The sequence below is a fragment of the Ptychodera flava genome, chromosome 20 (assembly GCF_041260155.1).
Source record: "Ptychodera flava strain L36383 chromosome 20, AS_Pfla_20210202, whole genome shotgun sequence".
NCBI classification, from domain to species: domain Eukaryota; kingdom Metazoa; phylum Hemichordata; class Enteropneusta; family Ptychoderidae; genus Ptychodera; species Ptychodera flava.
Genome location: NC_091947.1, coordinates 31,274,528 through 31,290,474, shown reverse-complemented (window position 1 = coordinate 31,290,474; position 15,947 = coordinate 31,274,528). Strand labels below are relative to the sequence as shown.

The following is a 15,947-nucleotide window of genomic DNA, read 5'->3' as shown; positions in this document are numbered from 1 at the left end:
CTACGAGGGCAAAGGTCGCATGAACATTGTCAAATATTTGTTAGTTTGTTAAACCTCTCGCAAGGAAAGTACGATCATTTCCACGCTTTACTTTAATATTGATCAATCATTAAGCCGACATGTAATACTAACTAGATCTATAAGATCCATTCAAATACGTAACATATGCCGAGATAGTGATATTGGATTACGTGTATGGCTATGATGAGCGAACAGGCTTCGGATCAGACCGTCATGTGAACTCGTTGTCCTGAAACGTGTGATATTTGAACAACTATTGCAAAGATACTCTACGACAAGCGATAGCTTGAATTCGTATGACCTAATCTGCGTGTTGACATATTTAGTGGCTTGAATGTAGCTAAAATAGAAGAAGACTGCATCATTCGTAGTGCTTCGGCCTGCACACAGTGTGCTTCTTCGCGCGACTTCGAATAGCGAACAATATTGTTTTACGACCTTGGAGCACAGTAATCTCCTTGACTAAGGCCCGACTGGTCGTTCCATAGGTAAAGTCGATTGCCCACGGGTAGTAAAGGCAAACGCGATGTGAGGTTTTAAATATTTACTTCAAAACAGCCACTGTTTGTTCTTGCTCTATAAATATTCTTAGGAAAATAATAATAAAGATTGCGAAAAAAGGAAACCCTGCGGCATTAAGACACATGAGCAATATAAATAAAACATTTTATTTACGTTAAACTTCTGAAAAACAAACAGTTATACTCCTTGTGAAATCAATGTTGTCATTTTAAATATTCATTTTACCAGTCTCAGACTGGTCCTATTTCGCAATTTCGAAAGCTTGATTCATATAGCGGTGAGAGAGTGTCCTCGTCCCAGAGTAAGAATAGCAGTTACTTTTAAGCCATTTTACAACCCTCAATAAAACAAGGCTAAACAAACATCATACACTAAAGACTGGCCTACACGAATACACACCATGGAGCTGTGAAAAGTCAAGATTGAAAACTGGCTATTCAGATCCGCTCGATGGAAAAGTTATGGTTAACATAATCAGTTCCACTGGTGATAGCAAACTGTTGGGATCAACCTAAAATTTGTTGTCGTCTGCGGGTTTGTGTTAAGCCGAAGATGCCCCCTGGCCCGTAAATAAAAGAAGGGTACTGATTAAAATATGTTATCATTGTTCGACAATTCAACGAAAGTGCATTCCTCTCATGTTGAGAGTCGTTAAAAAGTAAATGTAGCGCGATCTTGTATTGTCTCGTATAAACTCGAGATTTCTTTGAGACCACGCGAGAGTGTGAGTGTGTCCATTTCAATGGGAAATGATTGACCTCAGTTTCGACCAACAAGGTGAAATCACTGTCCATCAATAATAGCTTTGAACATACGCGCACATAAATATTCAATTTGCCAAAGAAAAGTTTTGGTTTCAAGCAAAGTTTAAGAGGAAGCGATGGTGTTGCAGATTAAACGTCAAGATCTGACACTGACGCTGATAAAGTAGTCTGGCGGGCAATTTGTCCGAAAAGGGATCAGAAAAGGTTAAAAGGTTATGGTGGTCGTAAAAAGTTGGCGAAAAACTGTCAACTTTTGATCAGAAAACATCCACTTTTGAAAAAGTATTGAAAAAAGCATACAAGTGGTGTTTCGCTTGTTCCCTGTCATGGACTTGCGTGAGATTTGACAAATACCTGTGACTGGATGAATGGACTTTAGCCCTTCAATTTGACACCGGAGTAAAGTTGTGTTTCCTACAAAATTAAACAAATTAGACGAATGAATGTATTCTGGGTAAAGTTAACCGGACAATACAATCTTTCATTCCAAAATTTGAAACATCGTCAACGATTCTAGACTTTCCCTGTGTCTGTAGTTGATTTGCAAAGAGTGTGATATATAGCATGACAACCGACATCTTATCTCAAACTTTCCGGTCAAACCTGCAGTATTTTACTGTGCGTCTGTCGGAGGTGTGCCGAATATTTGCATGGCGACGTTCCGGAGCTTTATCAAATCATGCATTGAATCGATTATTCATTCGGCGTGCCAGTAACCATGTCCCTCCCAGGAATAACATATCGTCCGCACAATACAAGTCCTTATCGTACACTCATCGGAACAGAATATATTTCCGCCTGTGGTCTTTTAACGTCTTTTGATGAGCAACCTCACATTTCACCATTTTTGTTCACTAGCGTTGTAAACAATATTTTTCTATGCTTAAAGTTTTTTCTAGAAGATCAGATTTAGTGCAAACGAAAAAACAATATCGATATGATTCGTGATCGAAGTCTTCAAGGATAATGAAGTCCTTTACACCACAATACGTTAGATTCGAAAATCAAGCAACTTCACCGTTAGTGTCCGACTTAAAAACAAATGACATCTAGAACTCGGTCTCAGATTAAAATCGTCGCACACTTGCTTGCGGCTTCAGTTTTCATGGACAGTGGTTCGTGCATGGGTTCCCCTTCATTTTGGGAGTTAGGTTTTCAGGGTATGAATTTTAACACCTATGGTGTACTATTATGGCGTATCATGTAACTTGGCTTCGGGTGCAAAGTCGCGTCGGCGTGCCTATGGAAAAGTTCTGTCATCACAGACATGTCGAAACGGCATTAAACTCGATGCTTAAATAATTCTGTTTATCGAACATCGGGCGTAAATGCTAGTATTTCTCGCCGATTTTGGAGACGTTGCTACTGGCGTTGTCTATAGTGGAGTTGAAATTCCATTTATCTTCAAGCCAAATTTCAAGCAAATTGCTAACCCTTCCACACATCACGTTCTGTGTTGAAACTTTCGCTTGTCACGTTGTTATGACTACGATCTGTTCCCAGGCAGGAATCAAGCTTCCGTAGCAACTGGCAGCGTGTTCTCCGGTTCTCCGACTGACATGAGTAAATTGGTTTTGACCTGACGTATATGACACGCGACACGTCATTCCTGTCATACGCTGTACACATTGATGGCATTGTCGTGTTCGCTGAAAACATTTACACAGTCAAGTACCTTCGGGTTTGGCTTGTGCAAGCATACTTTGTGGATGTCATATGCAGGCACAAGGTCAGTCGGGCGCTTTTAGGGTCAGATATAGCACTGCAAAGTGGTTGGCGGGCTTCTTCAAAAATGCCAAATTGTCAATAGTCTAAATATACAAATTGTTGGTGACAACAACCTGTTTGTTTTCGCTTCATAGGCTGAGTCACACCACAGTCGACTCTCACCGTCCATTCCAAAGTCTTGTACCTGCGCACTTTATCTGTGGCTCAAAAATAATAGTCCATTGCATGCACACTCGGAAATGTGTTTTTTTTTTTCAGATAGACGAGCGAAAAAATACAACCATAAGCGTTCTTTTCGTCTGAGAATAATAATTCCAGAGTCCATTTGACGTTTTATTGGTTTCACCTACTCACGGAAGCTCGGCGAAAGTTTGCGGTAAATTTTATTTGATTGATTGTCGTAAAGCCAAACATGACTGAAGGTATGTAAATATTGTAATGTCAACTTTGTAATGAGTTATTTCACATTGTAGTGTTTGCGTGTCATCAATGGCAATGCTAACTCTGGTTTTGAGAGTTATGGTTGTTCTCTACTACGTCTTCGAGGTCCATTGTTCGTTTTGGAGTGTCGTGGTTCATCTGCCCGGACGAAATATGAGATATCGAGGCTTTCCGGTCGTTGACCGTTTTCAAGTTACTCGCCTCGAAGGAGCTGTCTCTCTCTGATATCCCTCTGCATTTGTGGCAACGCAACATGCTTTTGAATGCTTTCCTGAAGTCAGAATTGAATGCATAGATGAGGGGGTTAATTCCGCTGTTCACGTACCCTAGCCAGATGAACGTCTTGAACAGTGTCACGGGAACACAGCCGAAACAGTACGGGTCGACGACATTCACGATGAAGAACGGCAACCAGCAGAGGATGAACACACCGACGATGATGCCGAGTGTCTTGGCGGCTTTCCGTTCCCTAGCGTACGAAAATTTCCTTTTTGTCGCAGGGGGGCTCGATACCTGGAGACGGTTGACAGTGGTCTCCTGGGCGTGTATCCTTTGCTGGTGCTTCCTTGCAACACAATAGATTCTGGCGTAGACGAAAAGGATTATGACCATTGGAATGTAGAATGAGACGATCGAGGATATCAGAGCGTAGGTGGGATTTAGCAACAACGCACAGAACGTCGGGTCGTCATACAGTTCCCTATAGCGTTCGTCTTCGTACCACCCAATCAGCACTGGGACGACGGAGATCAGAGCCGAGACTACATACGTGGTGGCTATCATCACAGCGGCCGTTTTCGCAGTCATCCGTTGATGGTAGGTGAATGGCGACGTGATCGCCAGGTAGCGATCGACAGATATCATGCACAAGTTGATAATGCTTGCCGTACAGCATAGGACGTCCAGACAGTTGAAGACTTCGCAGAACACGGCCCCGAAGGCCCAGTATCCCAGAACTTCATTCGCTGCAGCGAAGGGCATCACCATGACCGCTATTGTGGTGTCGGCGACTGCAAGCGACACTATGAAATAGTTTGTGACTGTTTGCAAGCGTCGAATCGATACCACCGAAGAAATCACCAAAATATTTCCAAGTATGGTTATCAGTGTAATAAAGTACAATACTATTCCAACCCCGATCTGGTAACCCAGGCTTGGCAAATCCTCAGGTCCTGGTTCAGTACAGTTACTTCCGTTCACGTCCATGGTCGCTGTCACTCTCGGTGTGTTTAATGTCGTTCGTTCGTTATTCACCGTAGCCTAACACTGGAATACAGCCCGCCAGTCGAGGTTGTTTCACCTGAAGTGTTGGACAGAACATAAACAAAAGTAAACATTCAGGTAAAACCATAAATTTCCGTTGGCGACCGCGCCCTCTTAAACTCACTTGCGCCAAACAAAAGCAACGACGAGATATTGAGCGAGCAGAAGTATTTGCCGGCAACGCAATAGCGGCGTGAGATGTTATGGTCCCGCTAAATACCGCCAGTACGTAGCAATGACGGAGATAGGCGACATGTAAATCTTGAGTGGGCTAATCAATGATAAACAAAACGAGACAAGCACTACATGCCTTCATAGAGATTACGCTGATTGCCGCGTGAACTATAGATAGGTTCAGTGGTAAATTTCTGAAATCGAAAAAAGTAACTGTCTTGTGATTAAAGTTGATGCATGGAGCTGCTGAGCGATGGCGCTTTGATGCATTGCCTACTTCTGAGTTCTGATAACATATGTGAAAGCCAATCAAACAACTCAGGTAACAATTGAATAAAGTGGCTAAATGATACTGTCCGCGTTGTGCTACCTTCATCGCTATGATATTTGCACCACCTATACGACTCTGGTAATAAATCCCACCGACAAAAGACGTCCCTGCTACGTCGAACAATGGAAACAAAAACGCAAAAACTTAACTGACAATCCATAAAGAGAAACTAATTCTAAAATGATCGCTAGTCGCCATGCAAGGAAGCCCTTGGTTTTCCAGAAACGCACGCACCAAGGCGCTCATTTCATTGCAATGACTTCAGCGACCCTCAAAATGCGTGCAATGCATTGCCATCGATGTCAAAAAACCAAATCAATCACTCGGAGATAATCTCGTCGATTAACCTGCAAAGATAAAGTGATAATAAGGGGACTTAAATAATGAACTGTCGTCAGTTTATCACGAATTATCAAATTGGCTGGGGTTCTTAAGATGTCCTTTCTGTTATTTTTGCGATACGCATTTTAATTAGAAAGATAACTGTCGACGATAGCAGTAAGCTTATCGTTGATACGTGTACAGATAGACAATGCTGAGGGCGACCTGTGAGACAAGACACATATGCACAACATGGGAAATGAGAAAAGTTACGAAGTTGTACCCAAGCCGTTTCTCGTACATCTAGGGGCACACATACGCATTGCATCGCGGGGTAAGCGACTGGAATCGGGCTTTACAATTGTGATTGATTTCATAAAACAATCTGTTCGTCATGCGAGTCGCAGAGCGCTCATGAAGGAATTTAGAATTTTAAATTCAACCCACAACGTGCTTACTATATCGTGGAAGGACCGTACCTCAACCAATCCTTGAATAACCCATAATTTGTTCACCTTTGTGACTCTCTCTTCCAAGGCGCATGCACAAAGAGAGAGACTATCTGACTTTTGCATCGCACGGTTTACAGAAGAGTTCAGTGTATTGAATAAAGCATTTGAAACCTTGGACGTAGAAACATTTTCCACTTTTGCCAACATGTCAGGTCGAAATGTTATTAAAATTGGATTTCCAACGTACTGGTTCATCGAAATATGTATTGAATAAAGCATTTGAAACCTTGGACGTAGAAACATTTTCCACTTTTGCCAACATGTCGAAATGTTATTAAAATTGGATTTCCAACGTACTGGTTCATCGAAATATAACGGGACTCAGTGATAATACCGAATTTTGTCCGCCTACAATTGGCTCACCATTAATCTAACGTATAAGCCTATAGGCCAAAGTGGATTACAGAACCCGTGATGTGATAGTATCCGGGATACTCAGTTTCCAATACATAATGATTAAGTTCACAGAGGACTAACCGCTAAAGTCATGCCTGAATGATTCTGTGGTCTAAAGATAAGATATTTCATGACCTAGCGTCAAGAACATCACATCTTTGCCATAGGAATTCCATTTGTCAACGTTTTAAAGAAAGTCTTACTGAAGCCTGAACTTTGCGGCGGGGCAACGTTTTAAAGAAAGTCTTACTGAAGCCTGAACTTTGCGGCGGGGCTGGGGTCGTAAGTGTTGGTCCCGATTTACGGAACGCGTAAGAGAACAAGGGCAACTGGGCCGGAATGACGAGATAATGTGTACCAATGGCATAGGGACTTATCATCACCTCCACGGTATTTTGATAATTAGAAACATGCAAAGACAGATGCACAACGACTTTTGCAGTGCAGTGTGGGTACTATGTTTTCGCCTGGTACTTACAAACCCACATACGACGTTCGAATACGAAGGGCCCATCCTCTTCAGCAAAAGGCAGCTTTTAACTACGTAGATCATCGGTCAGAAACTGATCGTTAAAATGAAAATCTTGTACTCAGGCTGTAATTGGCACTGAAACCATATAACCGCATTTGCTATTGCACGGCCAGTATCTCCCAATACCACGAAACGGTGAATATGTTTAGGGTGACTTGATATATGTTCTGTTTTACATCAAATATACAATACACAGTCGCCAGAACGCCATTTTTTTGTAATACGCGTATCGAGAGACTATCTTAAGTATAAGAAAATAAAAAATATTTATTTATAAGTATAGTCAGGGTTGGATATGATCCTGACTATTTCAGGCTAGGAATGAGGAGATGAATTAACGGAAAAAAATAAAAGTTCTCCAATATGTTGACTCTGCTGAGTACGTTTGAAAGCTAGACAGAAAGTAAGATGGAATATATATTGTCTCCAGTGTCTCGTTTTTTGAACGATGAACAGATTAGTGTTTGCCCACTCTGTTCACACGGAGAAATATGGAAAGTCTTTATCATTTTATATTTTGTTGAATTGAGATAATTATGTAAATGACCCCTATTAAAAAACCCTCACTTTTCATTATGTATTGTGCAGCTGTGAAAGATCAGTGAAATCTTGTTTAACGTTTTGCTTAGTAACATCTCTTGCTAAACAAATTTTGTAAAGCAATTATAGGATCATATTTTCCCTTGGCGCCAGACCCGTTTAACATACATATAACTAACAATATTGCGCATGGCTTGCGGAATCCAGAACGTTATTAAATTAAGGTGAGTTCCTGCAGGCGTAAACCATTGCATTTTTGCATGGAGGGAATTCCGTGCTCGTATTATGCTGATAGTATAGACATATACGCCCGATTGATTAGGTCAACAAACGGCTGCTGTTGCACGGAAAATCCCAAGTAACTAATTTCGCATATAAGGAAGTTAGCCACGCTCACGCTTGGCTGTACGTCACTGCGGCTGTGCCGTGACGAAGAAGCTCATTGCAAACGATGAGAGAGGACTAACAGTTACGTAAGCAACGGACGGCACAGCTCGCTGATGATATCAAAAAAGAAAGAGAAACATTATTACTTAGTCGCAGAGTGATTCAGTTATTTAGCATACGTCACGGCCATGTCATATGTCGTTTCTACACATTCTATGTCGCGTCATATGCAAGCTCATAGAGAGCTACGTTGGATCGATTGTCCATCTTACTTATCTTCTAACCACAGCTTCAATAAAGCTCTCTCTTTAATCCAGACGATGGTAATTCACTTTTAACCGGTTACGAAAGCAGTTGCCTCTTCATTCCCAATATCGCACGCAAACTTTTCACTCATATATATATATATATATATATATATATATATATATATATATATATATATATATATATATATATATATATATATATATATACTGCAAAACGTTTTATTTCAAGTTCAATTAAAATACATATGGGCAACAAACAACCGGATGTGGCAGTGTCCTTGAATATTTTCTACGAATTGCATTGACATTTTTCACTGTCATCGTCTATTTCAAAACATTAACAATCATTTTTAAAGTGAAATTTGTCAAGATGAGTATACAATCGGTACGTGGGAAAATCCAAGTTTACACACGTGCAGTTGATCGAGTATAGATTGATGTGTTTTTGGATATATTTGGTACGACAGCGTTGCTTAGCTTAAAATTTTCAAAAAGACAAATCACACAGCGTTGAGTTCACTTGACGCCCGTTCTCGGATTTATTCAACGTACAATGGTCACAATAGCGAAAAAATAAAATTGCAATTATAAGGATTAAGTCACCTTGAATACAATTATGATGCAAATATATTCACAACAGATGTTGAGTGATATGTAGTGAAAAATAAAATTGCAAGAAGGACGTGTCTGTATCAGTGAAAAACAAAAAACGTAAAAGAATGAAAAATTTTAAAAAACCAAGAGTTGTATCATGAACTTTTAAAGATGGTCTGCAATTATTTTTTCGTTTCTTACATCAAACAAGATATTAAACTGTGTTCATCGTATACAGTGTAATTATTGATGAAGTGTAATTAAGCTCTGATTTGTCTTAATTTATGTTCATTACTTAAATAAACGCATAAATTTAATTACGGTGGATACCATCACATTTTGATTCATTATCAAGCAAATTAGAGCTACCAATAGGGATTATATTTCTATCAACAGCATGTTATGAAGCCGTTGAAAGGTTATGCCCCGCGATCTCAAGCCAGCGATGACGAAAGCCAAATGTACCATCACCGATGTTTGAGAGTCCCAGACCGATCTCTGTGACCCAACGGAGCATGGCATAATTGTGCCGCAAAGAAAATACTGCTTCCGAACACTTTCTGAAGTTATGGGATACTTTGCGAAACCATTTGAAAATTCCCCTTTAAATGGAAAGTGAATGAGGGAAGTGAATGAGATGACAACAATGAGAAAATGGCACGTATTTGTGATAAATGGGTGACTGGATACGCGTGATGACAGATTGAGGAGACAGTTGTTCACATCTGATGTGTGTAATTAAAACCTCTTCTTCCTTTCCTTTTGAAAATCGCCCACCGACAAAAGAACTCCAAAAAGCTTCTCTGCCTTCAGACATGATCACCATTTGAATGTTGTAGCTGCGAAAGATTTATGAGAGAGAATGGCAACATCGTTGATAATTGGTCTATAGGAATTTCAATTCGTTCTTTCTTACCTTCTTCGTCCTACACGAGATACTCGATGATGGTAATAACAAAGACTGGAGAAAACACGACGCGGTTCGCTGTTAGTGGTAACATTTGTACAGCTCGTGAAGTCAGCATGTCCTTTCAATATTTTAGTGTACCTGGAAATGACGAACCATCAACATCGTGTAACACGAACAGAAATGTGTCATTCGAAGTGACGGCTGAACGATATATAGGTTGCTGCCCCTGTTCTGTTGATTTGCATATTTGACGCGCGCCCTCCCATGATATCCTTACTCAGCATATTTGAACATGAACTGCGAAAAGAGCTCCGCATGGCTCGTTCAATGAGCATTTCGTGTTTTGTTCTGTATAGGTGTATTTGTATCGATGTATTTTTTGGGAAGTCCTCGAGGAATCTTGCGCAGCTGTTAAATTCTCTATCCAGACTTCAGTTAACGTTCAATTTTTTCGAGTTCTGTTTGTGTTTAAAGCCGCACTTTTCAATCCCTGGTTCTCGCATTAGTGGAGTTCTCCTCCCAGTCAAACACATGGCTAGTACGATGTTTGATTTCTATAACATTAATTACACAAACTGATTTCAATCTTTTGTCACCTTTTGCTAATCTTGCAAACAGAGCTTATATAATCGTTTGATTGACGGTCGGTTCAAATTGCCAACGGTCATTTATTCCCCAGCACCACACTCGAATTTCCTTAAAAAACGTCTTCCAGTCACGTTAGAATTTGAATATAACCACTGAGCTCGATCGGCAGCAGCTTCATGCTGACCGCTTGGCAGTCTGTCAGCAGTTTTGCGGTCGGAAAAAACTAAAAAGTGGCATTTTCTGGAGCGTGTGCCCTCATGTTACCTGTTTGGTGTCCACTTACACAATGAACGCCGCCATAGGTTGGCGCTCTTTTAAAGGGAGGCTCCGCCTTTAAAGATCTTTCACATGAGGATATTTTCCGGGGAGTAACCATGAAGAATTCCATTGAGGCGTACAGAAGTTGAAAATCATTAGGTAAACCTGACATACTAATTTCAATTTCAACTCAGTGAAGACGGTGTTGGTCTCTTTGAACTTTGAACATTTGAAAAGCAAAAAAAGAACAAAAAACAAAAACAAAAAACCAAACAAACCACATTTACTACTTCTTCACTGTACACTGTTCAGTGATGACCACTTACTTATCGTTGGATTATAGTTATCTCTCTTGCTGACGTATGCAGCTATCCAAGTTTTGTCAGTGCGGAGTGTCGAACAACCAAACAGTTGTTCTGAATATTAGACATATCCGTCGCCGTTACAGCCGTCCGCTCAACATTGAACGTGATACGGTACCCTTAATCAGTTTTGCCCTGATGGGTCACTGATGAGTTCAACTGTCAAAGTATTCACCACTTTCACACTGCTTCAAAAACATCCCAACTTAAAAATATCTCCAGTATTTTTCACGTGTTGTATAGGATATTGGTTCAACATGATGTCCCATGTGTTTTCGAGGGTCGGGTGAAATTGATGCTGTCACCGAATTTGAAAGTTTTCCTGTAATTGATGTGAATTAAGACAATTAAACGCTTGGCATATCTCTGTTGTATGGGGAAATTCTGAATTCTGATGGTACACACAATACTTCCCGAACATCATACCAGCAGTTGGAAAAAATCTCGACAATAAGACGATGTAAACGACACACTGACATATCAACGACTCACTGGCTCTTCGCAAGAGAGTGAGTGATACAAATCAATGCAACCTAGGCTTCCCAGTATTTTACGGACACTACCTGACGAGCTCTTGGTAATCAACAAACTCGTGCTCAAGTTTGTAAACACCTATATGGGCATCTCAATAGGCCCACGTATGTACGTTCCAACGAACCAGTCGCTTCGACCTAACATTTTTTCGGTCAGCAGGAAAATGTAAATATCACTTTTAACGTCTTACGATGATCAAATTCTGCCAATGATGGCGTTCTTGGGAGTGAGTGAAGAGACTAGCTGCCGAGCTCAATGTAAATTTTGACTCTTGCCGAGAAGGCAGCGCAGGTACAGCTGACCCCTAAAATAAAATACGATATTTGTCGTCTGCGAACGATTTTGTCGTCGCTTGGCACTGGGGAGATTACTTCGACATCACTACGCGATGTAATTGAATAACCTACACCGTGACCCATTCCGGTTAATCTGGGGCAAAAGCGAAGTGGTACGACGCTACGTAAGGTTGATTGGACGATATGACTGACTGAAACACTGCACAGTGTCTGCCGACTATCATTCTATTGGTAGCCAAAGTTTAACATCTTAATGTCTTGTCTGGGCATCAAAATTAACGTAAATATCAGCAAATAGAATACTTTAGATTGCTTTATTCGGTCGCCGTGTGTTTTCCTGGCTGTTTTGTGTTCAGGGGCAGTCAACAAAGCTGTTCGTGCAAAAAGCTGCTCGAAAGGCTTGTATAAGCTATTTTTGCGGGCGGCTGGGCAAAATTTTCTCTTCAGCGGGGAAATTCCGTTTTCTTGTTCAGCGGGCAACTGGCAAAAGGGCAACAGGGAAAGCAACGAGTATCGTTCTATTGTTTTCGAGAGTGTGCCTATGTATGGGAAGTGAAAAGTATGTTTAAATGCATCGCAGTCCCTCTAACTACTGTGTATGAATGTATGTATGTATGTATGTATGTATGTATGTATGTATGTATGTATGTATGTATGTATGTATGTATGTATGTATGTATGTATGTATGTATGTATGTATGTATGTATGTATGTATGTATGTATGTATGTATGTATGTATGTATGTATGTATGTATGTATGTATGTATGTATGTATGTATGCATGCTTTTATTATGTACATATATGTATTGCATTTTTTGTGCATTTGTACGTGTTAGGTTATATAGCTAGCTTATTGGAAATTTCCATGCTAATGAGCCTACTTTGGTATAGTATGTCACACTCCAGGCAATTACGGTGTTCTCTGGAAAATGGGCACTGAAGAAGCCATAGCGGCAAAAACAAATACATGTTTATAAAAAGCGCGTACAGGAATACACGTATTTTTAACTACGTTTCCATACGTGGTTGTTTGCACCGGTGGTCCATTCGAATTTTTGCTTTAATCCTTTAAGCTACGTCTTTCCCTCGAAGATTATAGTAACATGCAAAATAACCATTTGTCTAGTCTTTGTTTAAGTCGATGAATTAAAAAAATTGCAACAGTTTCTCTTGTGCTTCTTCCATTTCACACAAATCTATTTGAAATCTGGCAGCCCAGGTAAGATTTTCCTAGCGATCGAACGCGTTACCTTTGAGTATGCGCAGTAGTGAGTTAGTATCGCGTTCATCCTACTCACACGTTCACAAATCACGGACTTTAACCAAAACTACAGTACCATTTGTGTATGAATTTGTCAAAGGGCGAGTGGATACAGGTGCTACAACCATGGGTGACATTTTTTGCAATTTGAATTAAACGTAACGTCACCGTGTCAATTCGCCTTTTTAAGCGAAACCCTTCTCATTGCCATTAATAACATGTAACAGGCCTTGATTGGTTGTATGACTTAAGAGAATTGCATAACAGAGTGAGAAAATTGCACCATAGAGTGACAGCAACAGCGTAGGGGAGAATTTGCGATACCGTCCATCGACAATGCGATGAAGCGCCCATGTAAACACAGCGGTCAAGTGCAAAAAGGCCATTTTAAATCAGGGCTATGATATATTCACCGATCAGGACATCAATTCAATTATGGAGGTGAATCAGTGATACGCGTAGTAATGCTATATGACCTTCACAAAGTACAGCGAGGGGCTAATAAAGAACGTTGTAAACATTGTGATTCTGTTGATAGTAACGCGATGTGTCCTTTGGAAATTTGAAGTCGTCCCCCCTAATGAAGTTTGCTGTTCTCCAGCAATACGATTATGTTCAGCAAATAGGCACTGTCCGGTTTTTGTTGCCTCAAATTATAATTAGTAAGCTTAGTCACTGAAAACCAGCTAGCTCCCTTTCAGGCGGATAAAGGACGAAAGTACTCCATGCCATACACTTTGCTCTGGATTAGAGCAAAACCATTAAAAGTTTCACATACCAGATAAGCCAGAGGCAAACCAAAGGTCAGTGTAGGTTGTCATGAGACAAGTGAAACAAAATAAAAGCGCAGACGTTTTTCTAATTATTATTTGCTCATCATTGCTATTGAACTATAATTTATCGTCAATCGCTTTCTTTGAGTTGTCACTGTTTGGTCTCCGATAACTCTTGACAGTCGTCTGCTTAGATTTGACCCACAATTCATAACGACGTTCAAGTTCATCCCAAACAAGCGTGCATGCAATACTACTTTGTTTTAACAAAGTCGAAGGAGACCATTTGCAAATGTCTATTTCAGAAGACAAAATCGCGATATTCTGGGCAAATGAAGACTTTTGCAAACTACACCTAAATAATTTACATATCACAGATATGACAACCATTACTTTGACATGTTGTATTGGCCTTGTCTCAGACAAGTCCTCAGGTTTAAGATTGATCAGAACACTTTAAGACACGATCCTGTCAACGTACTGAGCCAACGATAGATTGTAAGGCATTTCGGCAATTTATCAATTTCGACAGACTTTAACAAGCTTAGTTGCAAGAACTTAGACGGCGCATGAACGTACAACAGGTTCGTGGACGGCGCCTACGGTGAATGTTGACTTTGTCGCTATATGCAGAAGGGGTCATTGCATTCCGTCAGATTCGAATCCTTGTTAGTTTTCTCAAGTAGGGGTGATGGTCTCGGAAAGAACTTTATTTCACTCAATTATCTCTTGAGTTGACATTTATTGATAAGTTTTCATGTATCGGGGAGTCTCACAATTTACATGTATTGCTGGGACTAAAATGCATGGCACCTGTATATGATCTCAAAAGGATAAATTAAAACTGGAATAATAAATATGGGTCAATGAGAATAAAACAGTGGAATTTTCTATTCGTAAATTTCTAAAAAAGTGTGAAAATAAAAAACAACTTTTGATTAATCATAAAGGAAGACTGCTGATGTTGCTGACTGTTTCGAAAAGAAATTTGAATGGGCAGAAGATGCCATACCCATATGAGCATTAACTAGCTTATTTCAGACACAAGGTTTCCGATCTGAAGTAGTAACAAAGGTCGATTATCCAGATCTTTTTAATTTTGTATTTTTCGTTAGAAACTGCAAAGAAGTTTATTGATTTACTTAAACGTGCAATAGATTTAATCGACATTTTTGAAGTGTGTATGGGTGCAATATCACTGGTTCAGTGGTAAATTATACACGAGTCGAAACTTGGGTGTCTAAGACCCTTGAAAAGAAACAACAGCTGTAACTTTTGAAAAAATGTTGATAACTTTCTTTCTGTAAAACAAGTATGCAATAGTTTCCTATTCTTCTGTACCAGTATATTGAGATGCGTACAGAGACAGACAAACAAAAGAGTTATGATCATTGAAAAATATGATACTTGAACTTTTGACAAAAAAGCATACAATGAAACAAACAACCAAAATAGTCGAGAGTACTACCCGCAACTCTCTCGCAAGTTTTCTGTGGTTGCCGGTCAATTTCTTCACATTCCATCGTCAGACCAATCTCTATAAAAGTTTAACGTGTGATTACAAGCGCAGTGTATCTTTCGTCGAGCTACACCGTCAGCCTGCTCAAGACATCAACACGCCCATGGCGGTAAATGGATGAATCTATAGCAATCGAACATCAAACTGCAATCTACCAATTTGCCTACAGAATCACGTCGATATTATGGAGGGAAAATTATGTGATGAGACTCTAGAAATTGAATTCTCCCCTTAAAATATCGAACTCATGAAAAAAAAATACTAGTGGGGTATAAAACTCTGCACTTACCAAGACGTCACGCTTAGTTCAGCAAAATAAAATTGTGGGAAACAAATTATCTATCTGTACTTTCACTTCTATGAAACGCTTTTTGGTTCACTGAAGTACGTGATATATTGCATGCCAGCTTAGCAGGTGTTTTTTATGTTCTGTCGCCATGTGTGTGAATCATTGGGGCTGACTTTTCTGTCAGGGTTGATAACACCATGTGACCTAGAACATTTCACGTCGATGTATAAAGATACAATGTACGATGTTACTACATATAGTAAAGATGTCAGTGAACTTTTCTAAAGACTTGAAAACAACATGTCAAGTTCATGTACAATGAATTTCATGAATGACAGTCAGATAATCATAATCTTTATT

The 15,947-nt window shown here is 39.9% G+C and overlaps 1 protein-coding gene across 2 annotated transcripts in view; it reads right to left on the bottom strand.

Moving 5' to 3' along the window:
• Positions 1-670: 670 nt before the first annotated feature.
• LOC139120634 (D(1) dopamine receptor-like) overlaps positions 671-15,947 on the bottom strand; it is a 33,144-nt gene continuing 17,867 nt past the window's right edge. Inside the window, exons 1-2 of one of the 2 annotated variants that reach the window (XM_070685149.1) lie at positions 9,712-9,884; positions 671-4,776 (exon numbers count right to left, since the gene is read on the bottom strand). In XM_070685149.1, coding sequence (XP_070541250.1) covers positions 3,534-4,682 — 1,149 coding nt within the window. In that variant the 5' untranslated portion in view covers positions 4,683-4,776; positions 9,712-9,884 and the 3' untranslated portion in view covers positions 671-3,533. Of the gene's footprint in view, positions 4,777-9,711; positions 9,885-15,947 lie in introns of those variants that run through there. The other variant, XM_070685150.1, reaches the window with a different exon arrangement.